Source organism: Carassius gibelio, chromosome A16, assembly GCF_023724105.1.
Source record: "Carassius gibelio isolate Cgi1373 ecotype wild population from Czech Republic chromosome A16, carGib1.2-hapl.c, whole genome shotgun sequence".
NCBI lineage: Eukaryota > Metazoa > Chordata > Actinopteri > Cypriniformes > Cyprinidae > Carassius > Carassius gibelio.
The window spans coordinates 31128373-31145193 of NC_068386.1; the positions used below are offsets into that span (position 1 = coordinate 31128373).

General features: G+C 42.3%; 1 protein-coding gene and 1 long non-coding RNA gene across 3 annotated transcripts; one reads left to right on the forward strand and one right to left on the reverse strand.

Moving 5' to 3' along the window:
* The first annotated feature begins 840 nt into the window (after positions 1 to 840).
* LOC128030963 (uncharacterized) lies at positions 841 to 1881 on the forward strand. The gene is made up of 3 exons (XR_008188007.1): positions 841 to 979; positions 1055 to 1205; positions 1807 to 1881. It is a non-coding gene; the product is annotated as an uncharacterized LOC128030963 (long non-coding RNA).
* Positions 1882 to 14164: 12283 nt separating this feature from the next.
* On the reverse strand, positions 14165 to 16532 carry LOC128030950 (C-C chemokine receptor type 5). Of its 2 annotated transcripts, XM_052619050.1 has the most exons (3): positions 16401 to 16456; positions 15969 to 16005; positions 14165 to 15617 (listed from the first exon to the last, which is right to left on the reverse strand). In XM_052619050.1, the coding sequence occupies exons 1-3, from the start codon at positions 16401 to 16403 to the stop codon at positions 14575 to 14577; spliced, it is 1083 nt and encodes a 360-aa protein (XP_052475010.1). In that variant the 5' UTR covers positions 16404 to 16456; the 3' UTR covers positions 14165 to 14574. The 2 variants fall into 2 exon arrangements, with proteins under 2 accessions (XP_052475010.1, XP_052475011.1); XM_052619051.1 differs by lacking the exon at positions 15969 to 16005 and having other exon boundaries at positions 14166 to 15617; positions 16401 to 16532.
* Between the last annotated feature and the right edge of the window lie 289 nt (positions 16533 to 16821).

Here is a 16821-nt window from a genome sequence, read left to right on the forward strand (position 1 = left end):
GGTTGTGACAGCATCTTCCACCCCCCTTTTCTCCCTATAAGCAAACTGTAACGTATCTATGTGAGCTTTGGTTTGTATTTTGAGATTAATTAAAATGATCTGCTCAAAACACTTCATAGCAACAGAAGTGAGTGCTACTGGTCTAAAATAGTTCAGTCCAACTGGTTTGGGTTTCTTAGGAAGTGTTAAAATTTCCGCTGTTTTCCATATCTTTGGAACTTTATGTGTGTCAAGTGATTTCTGAAACAATCCTCTGAACACTGGGCTCAGTTGTTCTTTGCAGCTCTTTAGGATGGTGCCTTCCAGCCTGTCAGGGCCGGCAGCTTTCCTTGTCCTTATATGGGAGAAGATCCACCCCACTTCCTCACAGCTTACCCTGATTGAAGTGTCACAGGCCGGAGCGGACCACCAATTCAACGGGTCTCGCTCCTCCCTCTAACTTCCACCTCGAGGAGGTCCCACAACACCCCAATGAATGGACAGACAACCAAGATTAAAATGTAACAATTTTATTTGTTTAAAAGTTTGGGGAAAGGGGTAAGGAAACTTTAAAACTAATGACTCGAACTATTCTTTATCCACAAATACGGATTCCAGTCTCAAGAACACTCCTCTTCAGCCCTTCCTCGACAACACCCCACTTCAGCCCTTAATTTCCCGCCGACTCCACTCCAGGTAAGTTTAAAGCAAGAGCTAGGCAGTTGACGTGCAGGGGTTCTAGCTCTCAGGTAAATACAGAGTTCAATACACAGGTGAGTATTCACAGGGCTAAGCTGTTAACGTGCAGGGGTTCTAGCTCTCAAGTAAGTACAGTGTTCCATACACAGGTAAGTATTCCCAGGGCTGAGCTGTTAGCGTGCAGGGGTTCTAGCTCTCAATGTAAGTACAGTGTTCCATACACAGGTAAGTATTCACAGGGCTGAGCTGTTAGCGTGCAGGGGTTCTAGCTCTCAATGTAAGTACAGTGTTCCATACACAGGTGGGTATTCACAGGGCTGGGCTGTTAGCGTGCAGGGGTTCTAGCTCTCAGGTAAGTACAGTGTTCGATACACAGGTAAGTATTCACAGGGCTGGGCTGTTAGCGTGCAGGGGTTCTAGCTCTCAGGTAAGTACAGTGTTCGATACACAGGTAAGTATTCACAGGGCTGAGCTGTTAGCGTGCAGGGGTTCTAGCTCTCAATGTAAGTACAGTGTTCCATACACAGGTGGGTATTCACAGGGCTGGGCTGTTAGCGTGCAGGGGTTCTAGCTCTCAGGTAAGTACAGTGTTCGATACACAGGTAAGTATTCACAGGGCTGGGCTGTTAGCGTGCAGGGGTTCTAGCTCTCAGGTAAATACAGTGTTCGATACACAGGTAAGTATTCACAGGGCTGGGCTGTTAGCGTGCAGGGGTTCTAGCTCTCAGGTAAATACAGTGTTCGATACACAGGTGGGTATTCACAGGGCTGGGCTGTTAGCGTGCAGGGGTTCTAGCTCTCAGGTAAGTACAGTGTTCCATACACAGGTAAGTATTCACAGGGCTAGGCTGTTAATGTGCAGAGGTTCTAGCTCTCAGGTAAGTACAGCGTTCAATACACAGGTAAGTATTCACAGGGCTGGGCTGTTAACGTGCAGGGGTTCTAGCTCTCAGGTAAATACAGTGTTCGATACACAGGTGGGTATTCACAGGGCTGGGCTGTTAGCGTGCAGGGGTTCTAGCTCTCAGGTAAATACAGTGTTCGATACACAGGTAAGTCTTCACAGGGCTGAGCTGTTAGCGTGCAGGGGTTCCAGCTCTCAATGTAAGTACAGTGTTCCATACACAGGTAAGTATTCACAGGGCTGAGCTGTTAGCGTGCAGGGGTTCTAGCTCTCAATGTAAGTACAGTGTTCCATAAACAGGTGAGTATTCACGGGGCTGGGCTGTTAATACGCTACTCACCACTGAAGATATTCAGAGGTCTGTATTCCAAGCAGATACGGGTTTAGTCGATGACTGACGGCTGGTGGGCCTTACAGGTGAAACTGCAAACAATACTGGGCTTCCCGCCCAGCTTGACAAGGGGGCACACGGGGGAGGATCGGCTGTTGTCCTTCGCTTCCCTCGTCAAATAAACAGCACAGACGACACGCACAAGGCCGGTGGTTGCCGACAGGGCCAAGGACACAACGTCACATGGATAAAAGGATAAGGCTTTGATTTAAAAGCTTACAGGGATTGCTGCGTGGGCAACGACATCCAACCTCCTCCAGAGGCGCCTCCAACACGTCCGAGCTCCAGCTTACTTAAGGTAAAGACTGTGGTTGCCACCAATACACTACTCCTCTCCGTCAGGCCTCTTCCTACGACCAGGGACACAACCACGGACAAACACCACACACCACAAAGGCACTACAATTCTTCTCGTGTGTACACTTCAATATAGTAGCACTCACCACACTCCACACACTCAGTGAAAGAAGATCGGTGGTGTATTCCCGTTTCGGGCTCAGAGTCCTGACAGGGCGGGTCAGATGGACAAAGGCAGGAGGGCAGACCACAGCAGGCAGATATATCGTACACCGGAGTCTCTCCGTCTTTCCCAGCGATCTCCAACGCAAGGCACTACTATCAACACTGAGTAAACACACAAGCACTGAGGATTATCAGATCAACACAAGAGGGGGGGGGGGATTTTCCACTGCTACGGAGAGATATGCAGTCGGAATCCTTTCTTAAAGGCGGTTAATCTCCCTCCACATCCGTCATTCACTCTCCACAATATACAAGAAATGTTCATAAAGTCTTCACCCACCAGTGCACAGTGTTGTCCTCTCCCAACACGAATTCAATGATCTCCTTCACTCAGGGGCCTTCCAAACGTAGGATCGCTCCTTCAACTCAATCCACAATAAGAGGTAAACACAACATACAAAAGGTCGATCACTTAACTTCCTCCGCACTTCCAATATCCATTTTCCTTGGATTCTCCGTTGCAGCCCGTAAATCGCAACATCCACGCCACACCAGCCACTTCCGTATCACGTGGAACAACAGCAGAACAAAAGCCTCCTCCTGTTCATAAACCAGCCCCTTTTATATCACTGCATCCTTCCCGATCCTCCAATCGGTATCCAACACGTCCTCTTCCCACACCTGACATGTATTTTGGATAATTTCCCCGCCTTGGGCCAACCGGAACAGAACTTATGTTTCACTTAAATTGGTCCGGGCGGAAATATTTCCCACACTACAGTTCCGCCCGGATTAGTCACCCAGTGACAGAAGCACTTGCTCTTCCATCAAGGCTTATTGGATTGGCTGGCACGTCACTCTCCCATCTCGCAAAGTGTTCGTTCAGGGCATCTGCCTGCTCAACTGTATGCTCCGGGGTGTTAGAGCAGTTATTTTGACCTATGATAGTTTTAATACCCCTCCACGCCATACGTGAATTATTTTCCTTTAGTCGTTTTTCAACTTTATCTTTATATTGTCTCTTGCCCTGTTTGATTTTCGTCTGTATTTCCTTCTGAATCAGCTTCCCTCCATACCTGTCATTAGCTTTAAACGCTCTTTCTTTATCCACTAACAGTTTTTTTATATCAGTTGTAATCCAAGGTTTTGAATTGGCAAACTGTTTCCCACGTTTTGTCGGGATCACATTATCCACACAAAAGTTAAAGGGGTTCCGGTTTGTCACAAGTTGTCACAAACAGCATTAAGGGACCAGTGGATGGAGTTTATTTTTACAGAGCATCAACGGAGTTGTGCAAGTGTTTTTGTTTGTTCCCTGCATTTCGAAGATGCTTGTTTTACAAACAAGGCCCAGTTTGAAGCCGGATTTGCATATCGTTATTTCTTAAGGATAATGCAGTCCCAACGAAAAAGGGTCACGATCGTGTGTTGGAACCGCAGGCGGTGAGTAAAACTGCTTCAAATATCTCTGTGTTGTTAACTTAGCAATCGGCGCGTAAGCACATCAAGTAAATAACATGCAATGTTGTCATCAAACTGCACTTTCCACATGTACAGCTTAAAAAAAAAAGAAAAAGAAAAAAAAAGACATAAAGTGGAACTTAGTCATTTTCCAAAACCACTAAGCAAATATATACAGTTTCAATACATACTAGGGCTGTGCAAAAAATCAAATGCGATTTTCATGCACCTCTCATCAGTATAGACGCTCCTGTAATTAGAAGTATATCTCCAGCATGTGCGTTCAGATCAGGGTTGCCAGGTTTTCACAACAAATCCTGCCCAGTTGCTTCTTAAAACTAGTCCAAAACTTGCCAAATCGTGTTTCCGGGAGGTTCTCCGATAAAAATTGCTTCCCGGGGTTAAAATATACATTTTTGGGAAGGGTTTCCCTGGTACAATTAGCATTTTAGGGGCTAAATATCACATTATTGGTATTGGGATTGCTTCAAACCGCAGACATGAAAAACAAACGCAGACTTGGCAACACTGGTTCAAGTGGAGCGGCAGTTACTACACAGAGCCGTAGTTTACCAACAACTAACACAAAATCACTTTCAAAATCGACAAAGAATCGCCTGCGATTTTAACATCGATTTTGTGTAGATTGTCAGTGAATTATGGCTCGGGGTAGTAAATGCCAACCAGTGTTGCCAAGTCTGTGGTGGTTGTTTTTCATGTCCGCGGGTCACAGCGACCCCAATACAAATATTGTGATATTTAGCCCCTAAAATGTGAATTTTACCAAGGCAACCCTGCTAAAAAACGTATATTTTAACCCCGGGAAGCAATGTTTTATCGGGGAACCTTTTTGAAGCGGGATTGGGCTAGTTTTGAGAAGCAACTGGGCAGGATTTGTTGTGAAAACCTGGCAACCCTGATCTGAACACACGTGCTGGAGATATACTTCTAATTACAGGAGCGTCTTTACTGATGAGATGTACATGAAAATCGCACTCGATTTTTTGCACAGCCCTAACATAGAGACATCGTTGCTGATGCTGCTCTTGTTAAATTTCAGCCTCTGGATCTGATTCTGGATCATAAATATACGTTGAATCTGACTGTTAGCCATGGTTTGTTTTGGATGATGTTTATTTCCTCACGGTAATGTCACAGTTTCCAGATGCTCTCAACGCAAAAGCTTACTCACGCACATGATTCTATAACTCCGCCCACACGTCACGCCTCCAGGCACTCGTGTTTTTCTTTATCTTATAAATATGATCAAACTAAAGACTTTTTGGAGTTATGAAGGATGCAGTACTACTCTATAGGTACTCAAGATTAACAGGATATTGAGTGAAAACGAGCATTTCACATTTAATATATGACGTGACAACATCCACATGCTCGTCAAGATCTACACAGTCAAAAACGCTCCACTCTGTGCAATCAAAACAGCCCTGCAGAGCTGTCACACTGTCATCGCCCCACATACACACTTATGCGATCTTAGATTTTTCCCCTTTCGATAAGAGGGCAATAAAAAGACAGTGTTATGATCTGAGCCGCCTATCGCTGGTTTGTTGACTGCTTTGTAAGCATTTTTTATGTTGCCATAACATAGATCAATTATTTTTGATCCACACGTAGCGCAATTCACATATTGCTGATAGTGGGGTAATGCAGATGACAAAGAGCAGCCATTAAAGTCACCCAAAATAAATTTGGGAGTGTCTGGAGACACTGCCTCAAGTTCTTGTATGTGTTGATATATCGCATCTGCAGCCGCTTTGGAGTTTGCGTTGGGGGGAATATACACTAGACATACAAATAGTTGTCCAAACTCTCGTGGTAAATATGTAGTTCTTAAGGAAACTGATAAGAGTTCTAGGTCTGGGGAATTGATGTTGTGTCTAATGATATGGTGTCTACACCACTTGATGTTAATATACATACATAGTCCTCCACCAATCGATTTCCCCGTAGCTTGTTGATCTCTATCAAGTCTTAACGGTGTACCAAAGCCAGGTAGGGAAAGACTGTCATCATTCACTGTATGGTTCAACCAAGTCTCACTGGAACATAACAGACAACTATCTCTGTATTCATACCGTTATTGCATAGAGGCATGGAGTTCATCTAATTTGTTCTTTAGCGATCTCACATTAGAGAGGACCATGGTTGGTAGTGGGGGTTTAGATCCTCTTGCACGAGTGCAGCGTTTAATTCCTCCTCTCGAGCCACGCTTCCTCTTTGTCCTGGCAAATCACTGTTCAGTTGGACGTAGGCATTCCCAGGGAAAATCCATTGGAGGTGTCCACTGCAACTGTGTTGTTAGGCCCATGTCTGCCGTAGGTTATCCTGAATGGCTCAGCGTTTGACAGAAGTAGAGAGAGTAGAGTGATCGCCAGAAAGAGTTCCAAATAAGCCATGTTACCGTCCATTGTTTACATCCAATTGCAGACGTTTACACTTGCGATATTGAAATACACAACTTGAAACTGTAGGACCGTAATTAATAAACAAACAAAAACTAAAAAACTGGAAGAGAAAAGAAAAAAACAACAACGTAAACTAACAAACATTGACCAAACAAACAGAGCTCCCGTGTGCGTGTCAGCCACTGAGCAGCGCCACTGATTACACAGCCAAGGGACATCTACAGGGCAAGCATGTGGCAACTTGCCCGCCATCTCCTCCTCTGGAAGTCACTTTGTGACATTCACAAGCTTTCACAAGCTGCACTCCTGGGAGACTCCATCCCCAGATGGTCCAGCTGATTTGTCATTGTGGAGCCTCTCGGGTAGACCTGTTTCTCCAGAAACCTCTCACTGCCAGTGAGACACTCGGCACCGATGCACTGGCACAGAGATGGCCACGGGGCCTGTGCAAATATATGTGTTTCCCTAGTGAGTTTTCTTGCACAGAAACTGTGCAAGATCAGGGAAGATGAGGAGCAGGTCCTGCTTGTGGCTCTGTATTGGCCCACTCGGACCTTCACCAAACTAATGCGCCTCGCGATAGCCCCTCCGTGGAAGGCTGCTCTGAGGAAGGATCTACTCACTCAGAAATGGGGCACCCTATGGTACTTGCATCCAGACCTTTAGAAACTTCATGTCTGGTCCCTGGACCGGAAGTGGAGTTTCTTGGTGACCTACCCCAAGAAGTAGTTGACACATCACAGCTACCTTAGGGGGGCGAGAAGGCTTAATCCTCCACAGCCCTCTTGTATACCCTCTCGGGACCTGACTCTACTGTTCAGAGCACTACAGCAGGGTCCATTTGAGCCTTTGACAAGACAAAACAGTCGAGCTGGCCTCAGACCAGCTCTTTTTCTGTCATGGAGACCAGCAGAAGGGGAATGTCATTTCCAAGCAGATGATGGCTCACTGAATGGTGGATGTCATCACCCTTACTTATGAGGCACAGGGTGTACCTTGCCCGTTCAGGTTGAGAGCCCACTCAATTAGAAGTGTTGTATCTTCCTGGGCACTGGCTTTTGGCACCTCACTGGCAGATATTTGTAGAGCTGGTGAAGCATGTCCTGATCATCAGATTCCTTAAGAGGGTGATAAGGCTAAAAACTGCAAAGCCCCCCATATTTACTATCCTGGGACCTGACTCTTGTGCTCAGAGCACTACAGCAGGGCCAATTTGAAGCTTTGCAGACAGTCAAGCTGAAGTTTCAATAAATTAAATCTCTGCTCCTGTTTGCATTTGCCTCTATCAAGGGGGTAGGAGACCTGCACACATTTTTGGTTGGATATTTGTGCATAGAGTTTGGGCTGTCTGACTCCCAGTTAATACTGAGGCCCCAGCCCAGCGTTGTGGCCCAAGGTTCCCACTACTCCCTTTAGGGATCAAGTGCTTCAGGACTCAGATCAGCTTTTTGTTTGTCATGGAGGCCGACAGAAGAGGAATGCCATCTCCAAGCAAAGGATGGCCAACTGGATAGTGGATGCCATCACCCTGACTTATCAGACACAGGATGTGCCTTGCCCATTCAGGTTGAGAGCCCACTCTTCTAGAAGTATTGCATCCTCCTGGGCACTGGCTTGTGGCACCTCAGTAGCAGATATTTGTAGAGCTGCGGGCTGGGCGACCCCTAACATGTTAATTGGTTTCTATAGTGTTCATGTGGAGCTGGTCCAGAGAGTCCATACAATATACCCTGTTGAACTCCTCCATTCTCTCGCCAGTCAGACATGGTAGAGTGTCCAGACCTCACTCTATTTATCTGTTAGAACCAGTAGAGGGCAGGGTTCCATATGTAGGGACCTAAGTGGATTCCATTAAGTGGAAGGGGGCAGTATCTGTAGCCCTTTGTTAGGGATCCCAATTCATTGGTCATCCAACATGACGTTGAGAGTGACTGAATGAAAGGGAATGTCTTGGTTAAGTATATAAACCATGTTCCCTGAAAAAAGATAAGCTGTTCCACAGCTGAGCGGCCGGGTCACTGGCTCGGCTCTTCAGAGAAAACCTGAATATGCACTGCACCTGCTACTTACTTATACTCACGCTGGATCAGTAGCAGCTGGATGCAATAATCACATGCCAATGTGCATTGGTTTGTTTAGTTTACACTCGAAGTAGATTGGTCTATATAAGCAAGATCCATCAGTCATCGGACGTGACTCCTCCTTCAGGGAATGAGGGTTACAAATGTAACTGAGACGTTTTTCCTGGTGTAAAAAACATTTCATTTTATAAAATATTAAATGCTACTGTATGAACAGGCAATTTAAGTGTAGACTGATGACTGTGATGGCAAATGCTAGACCTCCTTCTCTCTGGTATCAGGTTCAGGTTCCTTAGCCCCAGAGGGAAATAACGAGAAGAATAACAATATGCTATAAATGGTAAAACACTATGCACCACAAACCATAATGTGTGTTCATAATTAAGAAAATATATACATAAGACACCCCAGTTTGCAATATCGAGCAGCAAAACAAGCTGTTTTGTTTTTTCAGCTAGAAGCAGTTGTATCCAGAAGCCAGACGCATAAAATTGACAAATTTACAAAAAAAAAACAACAACAACAAGCTCTTTATTTACCCTTGCAAGACTTCATTCAGCTCAGCTCAGCAAGCACAATTATAAATTTCTTTGGCGGAAGGCCCCATCCATGGTTCGTAATCTGAGGGTAGCGAATCTGCATCTGACATGTTTTATACAGGAGTATAAAGACGTGATTGGATAATGATGAAGGTAATTAGTGACGAAGTGATTGAGTCTTCCTGGCAGAACTTAGGCTAAAGCTTCCATTTCTACCAGAAAGACTCGGGAGATAAAATGATGTACGAAGCATACATTTATTGACAGCTCAGCAAGCACAATTATAAATTTCTTTGGCGGAAGGCCCCGTCCATGGTTCGTAAACCGAGGGTAGCGAATCTGCATTTCCTGCCTGAAGACGAAGGCAGGGGCGCAGCCGACCCCCAAAATTAGGTGGATTATGAGACCTCCAGACGGGGCCAGCCTTCCCCCCAAAATAGATGAAGTATAACCACCAGTTTTGAATCCTAAGGTTCCTGGAAGATATAAAAAGAGAGTTAGCATGATCAGTATGATGACGTTAGATTAAACATCTTATAAAGTTTTTACTGAAATAGCCGCAATAGGCCAGACACAGACAGCCACAATGGGCCAACACAGACAGGCCTTGATAGACCGTACATAAATACCATGATAGGTAGACACAGACAGCCACGAAAGGCAGACACAGACAGGCCTCGATAGACCAACAGAAATAGCCACGATAGGCCAGATGCAGACAGGCCTCGATAGACCGTACATAAATAGCCACGATAGGCAGACACAGACAGCCACGATAGGCAGACACAGACAGGCCTCGAAAGACCAACAGAAATAGCCACGATAGGCCAAATGCAGACAGCCACGATAGGCAGACACGGACAGGCCCCAATAGACCGAACAGAAATAGCCACGGTAGGCCAGACGCAGACAGCCACGATAGGCAGACACAGACTGGCCCCAATAGACCGAACAGAATAGCCATGATGGCCAGACACAGATAGGCCTCGATAGACCATACAGAAATAGCCATGATAGGCAGACACAGACAGCCTCGATAGACCGTACAGAAAAATAGCCATGATAGCCAGACACAGACAGGCCTTGATAGACCATACATAAATAGCCACAATAGGTCAGACGCACACAGCCACAATAGGCAGACGCAGACGGGCCTCAATAAACCGTACAGAATAGCCATGATGGCCAGACACAGATAGGCCTCGATAAACCGTACAGAAAAATAGCCAAGATAGCCAGACACGGATAGGCCTCGATAGACCGTACAAAAATAGCCACGATAGGCCAGACGCAGACAGCCACAATAGGCAGACACAGGACAGGCCTCGATAGACCATACAGAAAAATAGCCATGATGGCCGTACACGGACAGGCCTCGATAGACCGTACAGAAATAGCCACGATAGGCAGACACGGACAGGCCTCGAAAGAACGTACAGAAATAGCCATGATAGCCAGACACGGACAGGCCTCGAAAGACCGTACAGAAATAGCCATGATAGGCAGACACGGACAGGCCTCGAAAGACCATACAGAAATAGCCATAATAGCCAGACACTGATAGGCCTTGATAGACCGTACAGAAATAGCCACGATAGGCCAGACACAGACAGCCACGATAGGCGGACACAGACAGGCCTCGAAAGACCGTATAGAAATAGCCACAAAAGGCCAGACATTGAAGAATTAGGTCCGAATCATAGATGTGAAAGGAAATGCCGCGAGCAGGATCAAATTTAATAGTTTTGAAGTGAATTCCTCTGGAAGCATAAACCCGTAGAAGGCAGATAAAACACTGCCTCGAGAAGAATATTGAAGTACTTAGAAAGAAGGCCATAGCAGAGGGAAGTAATTAATTTTTACAATATGGGCAGGGTAATAGGCAGACATTTGTCTTTAATTTTGTTGGAAGATTTAGCTAACCCCTTAAGTAGTAATAGAACTGAATATCCAGAAAAGGCTTTGAAAATTAGGATTATACAATTTTAGCGTAAAATTAGATGCTGGCAAGGAGTCTGCGAATAGAGAAATTTAAAGATTGCGATTTTTTTTTTTTAAATAAAGACGAGAAAGGAACAAATGGTCGAAATTAGAATAGGAAACACAAAAATTTAGAAGGAAAAACATTAGAAAGCGGACCATGCAAATGTGTAGTCTTGATTGTAGAGGGAGCGATGCCTTAGAAATGTGATTTCTAGCTGACATAAGCACTTCGTTTAGTTTAGTATTAGGTCTGCTAACGGAGGGCAGATTGAAGAATCCAGGTTGGCTGAGGGGCACAGCTGTCTGAAAGTATAAAAGTGTAAAGTGAAGGCCGCAACAGCCGAGTAGAGTGAATGAACCAACACCAGTAGATGTGCGGAATAAACAAGCCTAGATTGTAGCTTAACCCCTTAACTGTCACCCCCCCCCCAGTTTTTTTTTTTTTTTTTAATTCATACGCATGCGAATGCGTCAGACCAGAAACGCAAGCTTATGCGAAAAATTTCGCTGCGTTCCAAAGTTCAAGTTTGGTGAACTCTGACCTGGCAATTCGCATCACGTGAGGATGTGGGACCAGTAGAAGATCAATACGTCACTGCGTGACCTCTCTGTACAGAAATTAAAAAATGAAGGAATCGGTATATAACTTTAGCTGTTGCGCAGCGTCCTATTTTATATAATACATATTTAAGAGATTATAAAAATAAAAGCAAAGAAGCTGCATGATTTGTAGAGTCAACAGGAACAGAAGATACATTGGAATGAGGACGTTTTATATATATATATATATATATATTTTTTTTTTTTCCTTAGGGTGTATATATTTATAGAGAGAGATACAGAGAGTAACGTTACAATATAATAAGACGCTTTCGACGCCGTCGCAAAAGACACAGTACAAGCAAGCACATATTAATCCATCTTGTGATAATTGAGGAGAGACCGTTTTATCTTGCACCCGCCCATATTCGCAGTGGCGTCCAAAATAATTTTGCACGTTTAAAGTCTAGTGTGACCGCGCCTTGAAACGGAGACCAGGAGCGCAAACAAACCATGCCTGCTAATTAATATTCGGTTTAAACTGGAGATATGTCACTACTCTGAAATAAGGTCAGCAGCAACTTCGTGTCACGTGGACTTTTTAAGATGCCTGCTGAGCATTGAGCCTAATCTTACCTACGACTCAAATGAAAGGGTCCATATACACATCAGCTTGGCAGATCCAGTGTTCATAATAGCGCTAGTCCAAGAATAAGTCATGTAAAGATGAGGTGAGAGCAGCGGTTCCCTGCATCTGCAACCACAGAATCCCATTAGAGTATGAAACATTTCAGGAATAGACACAAATGAAACAATGACTGATTAAACAAAGATTAAAGCATAGGATTAAAACAACGAATCTTAAGTGTGCTAGACAAAGCATATATATATATATATTTTTTTTTTAACAGAAATGCGAACAATCTTTATCAGTATAAAAGATTGTAACGTTTATGATGAGCCTTAAAGTGCCTCATTACATAGGAGTTATTCAGAAATCGCATTCACTATGATCAACATCTTAATTATGTTGTGCGAGTCTGCTAGATAAACAAGCACGTGTGAGTATAAATCCTTGCAGAGAATAAAATTAATGCCCAGGCGCCACAAGTGCATAGAACAAAATGATACTTATAATGCTGTAGACTGGTGAAGTGATGGAGGCGAAATGCCGAAAGAGACCGGCAGCCTTAATTCTGTCTGCTGGTCCGGAGAGACTTCATTCGTGCAGGTTCACGTGAGCGTACAGATGAATATTTGTTGATTGAGACCAAAGTCTTTTCAGGTGTTGAGACCCAAGCAGCACTGACGCGACATCTCGAAAAGCACTAGCGTTGCAAAGACGTTTTTTGTTTTTGTGGGATGATATTTCTGTCCTGGGTTTGAGATGACCCCAATAGTGTCATATATAGCCCCTAGAATGTTGATCTACCGATAAATCCCTTTTGAATGCGATTGGGCTATATATATATATTTTTTTTAGTATTATCTGGCGGTTTTGAGAAAACCTGGCAACCCTGGCCTGGAAGCACACGGAACTCCGCCAATGTTTCTCATCCTCTGCCGAGAAAAGCTTTTATATCATCCAACACAAACGACTGCAGATAATCACTGCGACACGGAGCTAAGCCAACGATCCCGTGTGCATATTAGAGGAACGTCAAACTCTAGATAGTTTGCGGGGCACAAACTTAACTACAGCAAGTAAATGAATAAACGCAACAGCTTGAGCAAGGAACAATCGCGTCGGAATCTGCGGTTGTTGTCGCGTCGGCATCTGCGAACTCAAACATGTGTAAGTACGATGTTTTATACAGGAGTATAAAGACGTGATTGGATAATGATGAAGGTAATTAGTGATTCCTGGCAGAACTTAGGCTAAAGCTTCCATTTCATTCAGTCAGTAAAGATGATAGAGGGGGCGGAGTTATGAGAATTTGAGCAGATCCAATATGATTCACAAGCTCTTTTTAATACATTCCATTGGTTAAATATTTGTGAAACAGACAGACAGAAATAAAGAGTGACCAATAGCACTGATTTATTTAAAAAAGAAGAAGAAGAAAAACACCACCACCAAAAAAAAGGGCACTTTGGAGTGTAAGGTGCTCTGGACAGGTTGAGCCCTACTTTTTTTTTGCCATTTTCTTGGAAAAAGCGCAAGGTTGGGGATTTGAATCCCCGAGAACACATGATAGGTAAAAATGTATAGCCTGAATGGACTCTAAGTCGCTTTGGATAAAAGCGTCTGCTAAATGCATAAATTTAATATAATAATAATCATTGATGAAGAATAATGAAAAATGGGTGTTTGTTGGGGCAACAACACAAAAAGCGACTTAACTTAACTTATGGGAAAGAAAAGTGTGTAAGAATGTAAGAGTATTGTTAAAAGAATTGCCATAAACTTAACATGCTCGAGACTGTGGCTCCAGGTTTCATAGACATATAAGCACCTAAAACCACATTCTTCCTCTTTGTGACAAACAGTCACCACCCTCCCACCACCGCTACACATAAACCCACCTGCAAATACTATGAGACGTCATCAATTCCCTTAGTATTTTAAGGAATATTCCTCAAGGAATTTTTATTTTATTTTTATAAATAAGAGTAGTTTTGAGGTAATGTAAGAATGACTGTGTTTTCTGTATATTAGTTTGAATGCATACCACCAGGACAATGGATTTAAATCCATCAAATATTTTATTAAATTGCATTTTACATTAAAAAATCTTTAAAAGCTAAATTTTAAATATAGGCTAAATTAATTTCTTTAACAAAGACATATGAAAATAAGCCACAACTGAATAAATGTTTTACTCCTGATGCAAAGACTAACAGTGAGTTTATTTAAAATTCCAGATGAAATCATTCATTTTTTAATTATATGTATCATTTACATTTCTAAAATGTAAGCAATATACATGCACAAAGAACACATTTGCACTCGCCTAATTAACATATATCATTATTGTTAACAAAATTGTTAAAAAACAGAAAAAGGAAACTTTCAAAAACTCAATATACATTCAATAATCAGAATTTACAGAGGGTAAATAAAAGAAAAAAAAAAGTCTAAAAATAACACTGGGGGAATAAGTTTGCTCTATGCAATCTGTGTGGAGGAATATTCGGTAGATTTGCTGAAAACTGAACTTCTGCGTTCAGATAACTGTAGAGAGAAAGTGGCACACTGGCTAAAGCACAATGGAAACTGCTCTTTTAGGACTTTAAGAACTGCTCTTCTGAACTTCTGTCCGGCAAAGGCATAGATGATAGGATTGAGGCAACAGTGGCAAAAGGCAATTGTTTCCACCCACTGCATGGCAAGGCTTAAACTAGTTTGCCACTTACAGGCGACTAAATACTCATGCTTCTGCAGGTACATAAGAAACATGACAATGTTGTATGGAGTCCAGAAGAGAAAATAAACTGCCACCACAGCCAAGATGAGTTTGACGACTTTGTGCCTTTTTTGTGATTTTATGCTGAGCAGAGTAGGGATGATCTGGGAATAGCAATAGCTCATAATAATCAGAGGGATGACCAAGGTCAGGAGGTTCATCTTAAGATAAGTAAATGACATCCAGGCTGTATTCTCAGGAAATTCAGATTTGCATGATACTTTGATGTTTTGCTCATTTTTCGCTTTGGCAAAAATAATATTAGGGAGGGACACAAACAGACTGAGCATCCATACAAATGAGGCCAGAACCAAACCCATTTTTACAGACCGATTTCTGGAAAAGATACTATGGGCATGGACAATGACAACATAGCGATCCAGTGTCATTAGGACAATGAAGAATATGCTACCATACTGACCCAACGTAAAGAGACCTGTTATGAAATGACACATGAAGTTGCCAAAAATCCATGCATCCATGGCACTGTGAGCCCAAAAAGGGAGTGACACAAGAAAGAGTAGGTCAGATAGGGCTAGGTTGAAGAGGCAGACATCTGTCATGTTGGATTTTTGACGGTATCTGATCAGGACCCACACTACCAGGCCATTTCCGATGAAGCCAATAATGAAAACTAAGCTGTACAGGGTTGGAAGGAAAACCTCACTGAAGGCCTTTGTGTTTCCATTGTTGCATGGTGATCCAATGTCTGAAGTTGTGTCATAGTAATCACCGTATTCTGATGCTGTAGATTGGAGGGCACACAAATAACACAATGTTTGGTTATATAATGAAGTATAGGCATATTTGTAACATAATATTTATATAATATATAATGTATAATATGTTTATATTGCATTATGAAACATCTAAACAACACTGCTTTCTTTATTTAGGTTTAAAAGTAGACAAAATAAATTGACACAAGTAGGAACTTGAATTTTAGTTTGTGTTTCCCTGACACCTACTGGCCAAAATCTGCATGACCTTCTTATGTTGTCAACTGACGACATTTAAGTTTAAATGTTCATCTACAACTTATTTTATGTTTAAAAGGATAGTTCACACAAAAAAATAATTTGTCATCATTACTCACCCTCAAATTGTCCAAAACCTGTATGAGTTTCTTTCTTCTGTTGAACACAAAAGAAAATATTTTGAAGAATGTTGAAAAACCAAACAGTAGACAGTTGAGATTTTTCAAATATCTTCTTTTGTGCTCAGCAGAAGAAATAAACTAAAGTAAGCTTGGAAGAATTTGAGGGTGAGTAAATGATGACAGAATTTTCATTTTTTTGGTTAACTTCCATAATAAAGTAAAAATCATAATAATGATTGTTTTCCATTTAATTATCTTTAATTTGTTTACTTCTTAACAAATTATGCTTGAACTTATTAATAATTGTTGTGAAAAAAAAAAAAAAAACATTAAAACAAATTCTAATTTCCTAAAATAGAAATATATTATACGTAGGAACAACTTATAAATGTAGCATAATTACATTGAATAGGCTGTTTAGTAACCTACCATCCACAGTTCCCTGGTCCTCTGTCATGTCTCTTGGTTAGTACAGCTGAATATGTGAATTTTTTTGTGATCCTGTCTGTCAAAAAGCTTTACAAAACACAGGAGGTGCTATTTCTTGAACCTCCCAAGGGGCGGGACTTCAACTCACTTGAATGCCATTAAAAAGTTCACACTGCTGTCCATATCTTTAAAACAATTAATTTGGAATTCACATAACCCTTTTTAAACTGAGAAATTAGTACAGAGGCATTTTAGCATCAAGGAAAATGGGTATACAACTGTAAGTGCAATACATGAAAATGTTTTGAAAAATTTACACAATGTATTTCAAATAAGCCATTAACAGTACAATTTGTACATGAGAAATTTAGCTTGAATCAGCTTTTATGTAGCTTTTACTTTCTATATAAAATTACACTTC

What these genes read in the sequence shown, in the direction of transcription:
- LOC128030950 (XM_052619050.1), bottom strand. An exon ending in AGGTTTTGGACAATTTGAGG is followed by an intron (nt 15,618 to 15,968) that starts GTGAGTAATGAT and finishes TCCAATCTACAG; the next exon opens with CATCAGAATACGGTGATTAC.